At 49.1% G+C, this 11512-nt stretch overlaps 1 protein-coding gene across 1 annotated transcript; it reads left to right on the forward strand.

Annotated features, from left to right (window-relative positions):
• Positions 1-6292: 6292 nt before the first annotated feature.
• On the forward strand, positions 6293-10037 carry SLC35D3 (solute carrier family 35 member D3). Its single transcript, XM_086707959.1, has 2 exons — positions 6293-7152; positions 8190-10037. Exons 1-2 carry the CDS (start codon positions 6714-6716, stop codon positions 9017-9019), a joined length of 1269 nt encoding a protein of 422 aa, XP_086564085.1. The 5' UTR covers positions 6293-6713; the 3' UTR covers positions 9020-10037.
• Positions 10038-11512: the final 1475 nt, after the last annotated feature.

Raw genomic sequence — 11512 nt, forward strand, 5'->3', positions numbered from 1 at the left:
AGTTTTCATTTCTGCCTTTGTTCAAGGCAGTCCATGTGCCTGGATTGCCCTGTTCTTGGCTCAGTGAATCATTTTTTATTATAGTTGATACGTGATATTACATTAATTTTTAGGTATATATTGGTTTGACAAATTCTTATCCATCATTTGAAAGTCATGTGAAATGACTAAAGAAAAGGACTGATAACATACAAAAATTAAAATAACAAAACACACCATTAGCAAAGCTAAAAGAAGACACAGTAGAAGGTGTATTTGTAACATATGTAACAAATGGTTTAATATCCACAATTTAAAGAGCTCTCAAAACTCACTGAGACAGCCAAAGGTAAAAGTGGACAAAGGATATCAATAGATAATTGACAGATGTAAAAATGCAAATGTTTAATACAATTTAAAAAAAATACCCAAACTCTGTCTAATTTGATGATAAAGAAATGCAAATTAAAAGATTTGATTCTATTTTTTTGCTTATCAGTTTGGCAAACAATAAAATATTGCTAATATCCAATATTAGTGAAAGTGAGGGCACTGTTGCATACCTTTTTGGAAGGCATTTGGCAATAAAAAATTTAATTTTTTTCAAGTTTTTTACTTAAATTCTAGTTAGTTAACATAGTGTAATATTCTTTTCAGGAGTAGATTTTAGTAATTCATCACTTAATATGACATCCAGTGCTCAACACAAATGCCTTCCTTAATGCCCCACACCCATTTAGCCCATCCACCCCCCCCCCCCATTACCCTCGGTTCTCTATCGTGAAGAGGCTCTTATGGTTTGTTTCTCTCTCTTTCTTTTTCTCCCTTCTTCCTATATGTTCATCTGTTTTGTGTCCTAAATTCCACATATGGGTGAAATCATATGGTATTTGTCATTCTCTGTCTGACTTATTTCACTGAGCATAATATCCTCTAGCTCCATCCACATCATCGCAAATGGCAAGATTTCATTCCTTTTGATGTCTGAGAAATATTCCATTGTGGGTATATATGCCACATCTTTATCCATTCATCAGTCGGTGGACATTTGGACTCTCTCCATAGTTTGGCTATTGTGTTTGTTTATTTTTGAATTTTTTTAATGTTTTTATTTATTTTTGAAGGAGAGAGAGAGACAGAGCATGAGTGGGGGAGGAGCAGAGAGAGAGGGAGACACAGAATTCGAAGCAGGCTCCAGGCTCTAAGCTGTCAGCACAGAGCCGGATGCAGGGCTCGAACCCACAAACTGAGATCATGACCTGAGCCGAAGCTGGACGCTCAACCGACTGAGCCACCCAGGCGCCCCAATGTTTGTTTACTTTTGAGAGAGAGAGAGAGAGACAGTGCGAGTGGGAGAGGGACAGAGAGAGAGGGAGACACAGCATCTGAAGCAGGTTCCAGTACAGAGCTCGTCGTCACATGGCTTGAACTCACTAACTGTGAGATCATGACCTGAGCGGAAGCTGGATGCTTAACCGACTGAGCCACCCAGGCGCCCTGGCTATTGTTGATAATGCTGCTATAAACATTGGGGTGCACGTACCCTTCGAATCTGCATTTTTGTATCCTTTCAGTAAGTATCTAGCAGTGCAATTGCTGGATCATAGGTTAGTTCTATTTTTCACTTTTCGAGGAACCTCCACACAGTTTTCCAGAGCAGCTGCACCAGTTTGCATTCCCACCAACAATGCAAGAGGGTTCCCCTTTCTCTGCATCCTTACCAACACTTGTTGTTTCTTGTGTTGTTAATTGTAGCCATTCTAACAGGTGTGAGGTGGTATCTCATTGTGGTTTTGATTTGTATTTCCCTGACGATGAGTGGTGTTGAGCATCTTTCATGTGTCTATTAGCCATCTGGATTTCTTCTTTGGGAAGATGTCTATTCATGTCTTCTGCCCATTTCTTAACTGGATTATTTGCTTTTTGGGTGTTGAGTTTAATAAGTTCTTTATAGATTTTGGATGGCAATAAAGATTTTAAGTTACAGACTCAGCTGTTCCAGTCCCAGGATTCCCTGTCTGTACCCTGACACCCCAAATACTAACAGAGTATGTAAGAACAAATGTCCAAGGGTATCCATTACATCATTGTTGGGTAAAATCTAGATGCCTGTCTACAGAGGAAAGGTTATACTATAGAACAGTCATTTAAAAGAATAAGATAGACCAATGGAAAGACACCCTGCTATTGATATGTGTATTAGTTATCTACTTCTGTGTAACAGATCATCCCAAAACATAGCAGCTTAAAACAAACATTTATTTATCTTAGAATTTCTATAGGTCAGGAATCCAAGCGTAGCTTCGCTGCGTTGTTCTGGCTCAAATGTCTCAGGACAGTGCAGTTAAGCTGTCACCTGGGTCTGCAGGTATCAGAAGCTCAATAGGGGCTGAAGGATCAGCCTGGATCAACCTGGTTGTTAGCAGGCCTCACATATTCACCAGGTGGGACCCTCCACAGGTGGCCTGAGTGTCCCTGTAACATGGCATCTGGCTTCCTCCAGACTGAATGATAAAAGAGAAAGAAAATTCAAGACAGAAGCTTCAGTCTTTTATAACCGAGCCTCGGGGAGTGACACCATCATTTCTGCTGTGTCCTATTGGTCACACAGACCAGCCCTGGTAAAAAGTAAGAGGGTTAACCAAAGGTGTGAATACGAGGAAGCAGAGATCTTAGGGGCTTGTTATCACAATATCTTAAAATATTATTTTTAATGTTTATTTTTGAGAGGAGAGAGAGCGCGCACACGAGTGAGCGGGGGAGGGGCAGAGAGAGAGAGGGAGACACAGATTCTGAAGCAGGCTCCAGGCTCTGAGCTCTCAGCACAGAGCCCAATGTGGGGCTCGAACTCATGAACCTCGAGATCATGCCCTGAACCGAAGTAGGATGCTTAACCAACTGAGCCACCCAGGTGCCCCACAATATGCTTTTTAAAATAGCAAATTATAGACAAATATGTAAAAGTCCTAATTTTATTATTTTTTAAAAGGGGATTCTGTTTGTGTAAATATATATACATAAAAAACGTAAAGGTTTATACCAGTACCCCCCAGCTCTGTGCAGTGGGGTTGGTGTGGGGTTGGTGGTGGGGAATACTGAAGATAGCATGTTTAGTTATTGTTATAAAGTTTGTTTTCCTTTTACATACTATAATGTGAATGGGTTCCTTTTTAAAAATTTATTTATTTATTTTGAGAGAGAGAAGGTGCACAGGGGAGGAGAAGAGAGAGAGGGAGAGAGAGAATCGCAAGCAGGCTCTGAGTGGAGCTCGATCTCACGAATTGTGAGATCATGACCTGAGCGAAAATCAAGAGTCTGATGTTTTAACCGACTGAGTCACCCAGGCGTCCTGAGAATGGGTTACTTTTACAATTAAAAATAATGATGGGGCGCCTGGGTGGCGCAGTCGGTTAAGCGTCCGACTTCAGCCAGGTCACGATCTCGCGGTCCGTGAGTTCGAGCCCCGCGTCGGGCTCTGGGCTGATGGCTCAGAGCCTGGAGCCTGTTTCCGATTCTGTGTCTCCCTCTCTCTCTGCCCCTCCCCCGTTCATGCTCTGTCTCTCTCTGTCCCAAAAATAAATAAACGTTGAAAAAAAAAATTAAAAAAAAATAATAATGAAATAAGAACATATTTCCTCCTCCAGGAAGTCTTCTCTGATACCCCCTTCTAAAGCTGATATTATTTCCCTCCTTAGCGGTCTCTTGTTTCTGCCACACGACCCCACTGTTGCATATGCATCATTGTGTTGCCTCACCTGCACCTGCGAATTCCTGAGAAGTAAGATGAGGGCTCATCTTTGAATCCTCTGTGGCTAACCAAGTGCCTGGCCCAAAATACTTGCTCTGCATGTTTGCCAAATGAATGAACTGAAGGATTTATTTAATGCCATCAGTATGTATTAAGTAGCTCCAAAGATAATGGAGCTTGAGTCTAGACCCTTGGTACCAGTAGGTCAAATAGCTTTTTGACCTTCAGATCTACATTCTTGTTCAATTAACCTTGCTAAACATAGTAGTCTTGTTTTTCCCATTTTTCTTTAGGAGATATCTAGTAATTGGTGTGGCTGATGGTATTAATTTTTTTTAAATGAAAGCCCTAATGGAAAAGAATTATATGCAATAAAGTGGAGAAAATGAACTGTTTCATGCCAATGTAGGTTTCAAATATTAAGCAAAATTTTCTTGCCTAAATGAGAAGGGTGAGATAGCTGAATCAGCCCCAAATCTTTTACCTAATGTTAGTATCACAAATGGAAGCAATTATAATTGCTGGCAGAAATGAATCATTCCCAAACTAGGTCTACGCAGACAGGTCTTTATTATGTTCACTTAAGATGGCTTAAAGAAACCATCCTTTAATTGGAATGGTCCCCAGAAGCAGAGATCTGGTATTTGCTGATTTCTTTAAAGAGTTAATCTTCAAAGTTTTTTTTTTTTTTTTTTTTTTAAATCTGAGTATACTTTGTATGCTTTGTATATATGCTTATACTACACACATGGGGTCCCTTGCTTCAGACCCGATTTCCTCAAGAAAAGAACATCCCATGAAAAACAGAATCCGTGAAGCAGCCACTAGTGTGTAACCATAGCTATTAGCAACAGAAACAAAGAATTTCCCAGGGAACCGGAAGCATAGGTTTCAGTACATTGCTTTCCAGAGGTATTCCTGGAAAGTTGACACACTGAGCCATTTGTAAGCATTTTCTTGAGTGTCCACTTGAGGGGGTGGGGGGCGGGAAAGTGGCCCTACCAGGCGCTGGGCACGTGAGCTGGAGGACTGGTTGAGACCTAGGTCTCTCCCACCAAAGTGAGCTCCCAGCTCCTGGAAAGCTGGCCCAGAATAAGGACTGTGGTGATGCTGCCAATACCCGATGTAAATTATTTTTCTGCTCTGGTAAAAATTGTCGCGGCTTCAACATCTGGGCTGGAAGTGTCTCCTTCAGCACAGAGGTGGAAGTGTGGAGGAGAAGAAAGAATCACCAAGGAAATGGTTCGTGCATATTAGTTCGTGCAGCAGTTCAGGGTTAGGAGGTTGGGATCCTGCTGCAGGTGGGTGGATAAGAAAAGTGAACGAAAGGGAGAGGTGGTTCGAAGCAATTTGGAGCTCTCTTCCTCGCTCCCAAACCCTAGCCAAGTCCATAATTTTTAAGCAGGGCGAAAACTGTGCCTGGCTCTTGGCTGTGATCTGGGCTGAGCGAACCCCTTTGCCGCTCCTGAGTTTCCGGGTCTAGGAGTTACTTTCAAGGGAGCGAAATTCAGATCAAAGGGTCACAGAAGCTTTGTACCCGAAGTAATTGAGAATTCCCTTTTTCTTCCGGCCGGACGAGACAAGTAAATAGTTCTCAAGTCCTGCCGGGAAGCCGACCTGCCCTGGCCGGGGGTGGGGGAGGTAGGAGGTAGGGGTTGTCCTGCTCTCCAAAGCAGTCAGTCAATGACTACCCGCTAGGCTGCGTTCGGTTCCCGGGGATCCAGAGAAAGCTACGTCCAGTCTCGGCTCTGTCTTGGTCCTGGGTTCCTGCCCCCGCTACGCCCTCTCTCCCCTGCCAACACACCCCCTCCACCTCCGAGCGAGGCCAGTGGCTCCCGCCCACCCTGGGGCACCGTCGCCCCCGCGATCCACCAAAACGGTGGATGGTTCTCCCTCCCGAGACTTAGTTTCTGCTTTTACGCTCATTTCACGGCTTTGCCCCACTTGGAACGTGTGCCCTTGCCTCCGCCCCCAGGCTACGCAGCCCGGCGAGGCCACGGACCCTCCCCCCTAAAAAAAAAAAACAAAAAAAAAACCCTCCCCCCCGCGCGAGCCACTGGAGTAATCCCAGGTCCCTCCCTGGAAGGCGCACTGACTGGGGAGCGCGTTGCCCGCGCGGGGAAGAAGCCAGCCCTAGCGCCCTAAAGCACTCCGGGGCGGCGTCCTGGGGCCGTGGGTTCCTTCAATGTGGGGACGTTGGCGCCCGAGCACCGGGAAGCCCCGCAGCCAGCTGGCACCGACTTTTTTCCATTTCCTGGCCGACAGTTGGGCATGGTCCGGCGGCTGCGCCGGGAGGGACCGTGGATAGAAAAGCGGCTGAAGCTGCGGGTGTGGGGACGGGGGAGGGTTGCTGGGGGTGATGTCACTTGTTGCGGTTCTCGAAAACAGTGCTCGACCCTGGAGGGCTGTTGTTTCTAAAATCTTCTTTGGCTGTGCCCGGGATCCCCCAACCCGCGCTCCTGGGTTCGGGGCTGGAAAGAAGAGGCGAGCGGGAGCCTCTGGCTTTTGCGGAGGCGGGGCGGGGGGGGGGGCGGCGCCCAGGGGTGGGCGCTGGGGTGCCCGAGAGGTGCGAGTCCGGTCCCGCGTGCGGCAGCGGCGGGGGCTTCCAGGCGCAGAGCGTCCGCCCTGACTGTGAAACCGCGCGGGACACAACCCATTTGCAGCTCGTCACATACTTACAAATCGCTGTCGCTAGGGTTCCCGCCACTCCTCTCAGACCAGCCCCCCCACCCCTGCCACTTTTCGGAGTCCCCCGCCCCCGTCACTGCCTCCCGGGAGCTGCGGGGCAGTCGGACGCGGAGCGGTGGAGCGGCGAGGACGCCTGGCTGGAGCTACCCTCTGCGGGGAGCCGGCGCCCCCTGCCCTTGGCCGCGGCATTGGGCGGGCACCCCCGCCGCCCTCGCCCCGCTGCTCCCGGCTCTCTTCTCCGCTCTCCTTCCGCAGGTCCCGGAGCTCCGCCACCGCCGGGTGCGGCGCGGCAGGCGCGATGCGGCAGCTCTGCCGGGGCCGCGTGCTGGGCATCTCGGTGGCCATCGCGCACGGGGTCTTCTCGGGCTCCCTCAACATCCTGCTCAAGTTCCTCATCAGCCGCTACCAGTTCTCCTTCCTGACCCTGGTGCAGTGCCTGACCAGCTCCACGGCGGCGCTGAGCCTGGAGCTGCTGCGGCGCCTCGGGCTCATCGCCGTGCCCCCCTTCGGCTGGAGTCTGGCGCGCTCCTTCGCGGGGGTCGCCGTGCTCTCCACGCTGCAGTCGAGCCTCACGCTCTGGTCCCTGCGCGGCCTCAGCCTGCCCATGTACGTGGTCTTCAAGCGCTGCCTGCCCCTGGTCACCATGCTCATCGGCGTCCTGGTGCTCAAGAACGGCGCGCCCTCGCCCGGGGTGCTCGCCGCGGTGCTCATCACCACCTGCGGCGCCGCCCTGGCAGGTGAGCCCGACCCCCGCCCGCCCCCGGCCCACCCTACCCCACCGGACCGAGGCTACGAGGATCGCTTCGTGCCAGGCCCGCACTTCCAGTGGGGAGACCGAGGCAAAGAGAGACTTTGAATGTGGTTGCTCGGCTCGCGCACGGGACTTCTGGGACCCCGCCGAGCCTTTCCCGGCGCTCCGACTTCCTCCTTCAGAGCGTACCCCTCCCCCCAGTCCTGGCTTCCGACCCCCGCCCCTGCCTAACTAGCTATCGCCCTCTCCGCTTTCCCAGCTCACCGCCTCCCCTCTCCACCCTCCCCTCTCCTCCGCCCCGCACCCCTTCCTTCCTCCGGGAAGGGTCGAGAGCCGCCGGAGCCGGGGCAGACTGGGTTTGCAGGAGGCGGGGGCGATGAACTTCCCTGGGTCACGCGGGGCTGGAGTGGTGGGGGGGCGGGGGACGATGGAAACCAAGCTTGAGCCGCCTGAGCTAGTTTAGGGTCTCTGGCCCCGCGCGAGGCGCTCCCGGCGCGAGGAGGGGTGGGGGCGGGGGTGGGTGGATTAAGACCCACGTGAGGGCCGAGCTTGAAGGACTGAGCCGGGTGGGAGCCGGCGGGAACCGGGAACCTTCACACGGAGGTCGAGAGGGAGGCGTTCGCTCGGCGACCAGCCCGCCTGGGGTTAGAAGACACTGGCTGGGGATCCGTCTTCCTTCCGCGGCCCAACAGAGCGGGGGCAGCGTACGAAGCTCCTGGGTGACCTCCGTGCCTACCCCGAGGGTATCTGCTCCCTCCCGGTCCTTTGTCGTGCACAGAACTAGACAGGGTGCCCCCCCCCCCATCCCGCCCCGGATATGCAGGAAGGCGCCTCCGCTCATGCTTGGAACTGGCATTGGCTGAGCCTGGCCTCTCCGGTTTATGCCCGTGGACAGACCTGGGACGCGAACCCTGTCCACTCTCCAAGGCTAAGCGTTGCCCCAATGAATACCCACCCGCGCCAACCCGGTGTCTTCTCTTTTTCCTTCCTGCCCTGGCTCCTTGGTTCTCTGGGGCGCTCCAGGAGCCGGCGACCTGACGGGCGACCCCATCGGGTACGTAACGGGCGTGCTGGCAGTCCTGGTGCACGCAGCCTATCTGGTGCTCATCCAGAAGGCCAGCGCCGACACGGAGCACGGGCCGCTCACCGCGCAGTACGTCATCGCTGTGTCCGCCACCCCACTGCTGGTTGTCTGCTCCTTCGCCAGCACCGATTCCATCCGCGCCTGGACCTTCCCCGGCTGGAAGGACCCGACCATGGTCTGCATCTTCGCGGCCTGCATCTTGATCGGCTGCGCCATGAACTTCACCACGCTGCACTGCACCTACATCAACTCGGCGGTGACCACTAGCTTCGTGGGCGTGGTGAAGAGCATCGCCACCATCACAGTGGGCATGGTGGCCTTCAGCGACGTGGAGCCCACCTCTCTGTTCATTGCCGGCGTGGTGGTGAACACCCTGGGCTCCATCATTTACTGTGTGGCCAAATTCTTGGAGACCAGAAAGCAAAGCAACTACGAGGACCTAGAGACGCGGCCCGGGGGAGAGGAGGCACAGCCAAGTGGAGATCAGCTGCCATTCGTCATGGAGGAGCTGCCCGCGGAGGATGGAAATGGAGGGTCAGAAGGGGGCAAGGCAGCAGGTGGCTCCACTCAGAAGAGTGGGCCAGAGGCAAGGGGTGGCCCCAGAGGAGTCCCGCTGGTGGCTCAGAGTTCGCAGATCACACGCGGCCCGGAGGAAGTGAGCAAGAGGTCACTGAAGGATGCTTACCTCGAAGTGTGGCGGTTAGTCAGGGGAACCAAGTATATGAAGAAGGATTACTTGATAGAAAATGAGGAGTTACCCAGTCCTTGAAAAGGAAACGCATGTATGTATATATGTACATACGCTTATTTTATATGTTCGAGATACCATATTTTAATGAGGGGCCGCACAGTTTTATTCTTTGAGGAGTGGGGAAGGGAAGCAAAGAAAGAAGCTGAAACGCACTGGCAGCAACAGAATTAGCAGCTGCGTGAATTATTTAGCCTGAGTTTACCTGAGGCATCACAGAGACAAAGGAATGTGAAGGTGCTGAACAAAGTGAGGCGGCGGTCTCAGCTGCACAAGGGATATGTTCAGTGCAGGCTGCACGTGAATTTTCTGTCTTTATAACCATAACCGAAGGGCGGCATGCACTAGGAGTTCCTCAACCCACCCCCTCCAGAGATGGAGTGTAGACAGGATGACAGCACTTAATAAGCTCAAAGAGGACATACGGGGATACATCTTCAGTGATAGAACTGCAGTGTTCATGGCCAGCTGAGCAAGAGTATGTTACTGAAGTTATTATGCACATGCATATATACGTACGTATATACGTATACGTACATATATACACACGTATATATTGAGTTGACGTTTACTGTTTATAGTCATCTGAAATATCAGGTTTACTCTCATTTTTCTTCACTCAAAAAAACAATTAAGTGCTGTTACTCTATTATATATTGGTAGAAAATGTTAAAGCTGTTTTGAATATATGAGTTCATAGCTTCAAACCCGAAGGTCGAAGTTGGCTTTTAGTAATTATAAAAATATTTTAAAGGTTGTTTGGGTTCATTGCTTCATAATATCTATTATTGAATGCCATAACCTTTTGAGAAGCCAGTCTTACTGCGTCCTGTATTCTTTCAAGCAAATGCAAAGGCTGAGAAATAATTCGGTGTTCACTGAAGCCCAAGCAGAAGTGAGACCATCCAGTTAAGCCGGCTCTCCCGAGTCACCCTGCACATCCCAGACCCTGTGACAAAAACAGCAACTGCTATATTCACTTTATGATATTTTTCTATCTTAAATTTGTCAAAATAAAGTATGAGTCTCTCTGCTAAAAGATACATTGTTATACATTTGTTTTAGACACATTTGGGCTCTATTGTTGTGGTGTAGTTTGTGCCTGTCTTCAATGTGTGGTGTCTGATATCCTGTGTAGGGGCCACCCCATGGAGAAGTTCCTAAATTAGCTTGGCAGTCCACTGTAAAAGTAACAACAACCACCACCACCAGGAAAACATTCTCATTTTCCAGTCAAGGGAACTGTTACAAAGTAAAATAAAATACTGTCTCCACCCGAGGTAGGAAAAGTCCTCCACGGCCAACATCAGTTAATATGGAACCTGGGTTGTAATGGTAAAGAGCGCACCCAGAGGGAAGTCTTTCTTTCAGCTCCCTCCAGAGAGGTAATTTGAGAGAAGGCACTTTCATTATTTGCCAGCATGTTCCTGAGGCTCTCAGATGGCAGTATCCTCTATGTTTCGTTATTTTCCAAAACATCCCAACAAAACGCAAAGCAGACTCAAAAACGGAAGTCTCAGCTTCATCAGTTTGGATCCATACGCTGGGTAAGCAAGTGGTAACTATGGCGGTTTGTGATTGGTGCTGGTTTATTGGTTGTCACAGGCAAGTCATCATTTCCATAGATACCTCTACAAGCCATTTAAGATGTAAGAGCCCTCATATGTCTGCCGTTAAAGACGGTTGGCTAGGGTTAGAATGACTTCTTTAAGACGAAGCATGAATTTTAATGTCAACATGCCACAAGACCATATCCTGTTGCATTTCTGTGAAGTAGAGAATTAATGAAAAGCCCCAAAGTTGAATGAAATATGTGTATATATATACACACATATATATATACATTTAATACTATTAAAATGCCATTCTCAGAGAAAAAGATAGCATGATTGGTTTTCACTGAAAAAAATTCCCTTTTGGTCAAAACTGTTGATTCGCATTTATTGCAGAAAGATGAACTCTTTCCTGTCAACAAACTTGAAGAAATACTCTTATCAGTTAAGAGTTCTCCGGAGAAACAGGACCAAGAATAGATACATACATCTACAAACACATACACATATACATATATACATATATTTATATATTCATATACAAATGTATCTGTAGATAAACAGAACCATGAAGATTATATCTGTATCTCTCATATCTATCTATCGTCTATCTATCATCTATCTCAGAGAGGGAGAACAGGGAATTGGCAATTGTGGGGATTGGCAAATCTAAAATCTGTGGGGCATGTTGGCAGGCGGGAAACTCGGGTAGGGTGTTTATGTTGCAGTCTTGAGGCAGAATTGTTTCTTCTGCAAACCTGATTCTTTGCTTTTAAGGCCTTCCGCTGATTAGATGAGGCTAACTCACATTATGGAGGGTTTATCTTCTTTATTCAAAATCTACAGACTGTAAATATTAATCACATCTAAAAGATGTCTTCCTAGCAACAACTAGATTATTGTCTGAGCAAACAACTGGCCCCACAGCCTGGCCAGGTGGTTATATAAAAGTAACCATCAC

The sequence above is a fragment of the Puma concolor genome, chromosome B2, assembly GCF_028749965.1.
Source record: "Puma concolor isolate L17-30 chromosome B2, mPumCon1.1.hap2, whole genome shotgun sequence".
NCBI lineage: Eukaryota > Metazoa > Chordata > Mammalia > Carnivora > Felidae > Puma > Puma concolor.

Bases quoted from the DNA above. Each gene is read 5' to 3' on its own strand.
- SLC35D3 (XM_086707959.1), top strand. From the start codon at position 6,714: ATGCGGCAGCTCTGCCGGGGCCGCGTGCTGGGCATCTCGGTGGCCATC. The intron at 7,153-8,189 runs GTGAGCCCGACC...GGGGCGCTCCAG, and splicing joins CTGCGGCGCCGCCCTGGCAG to GAGCCGGCGACCTGACGGGC.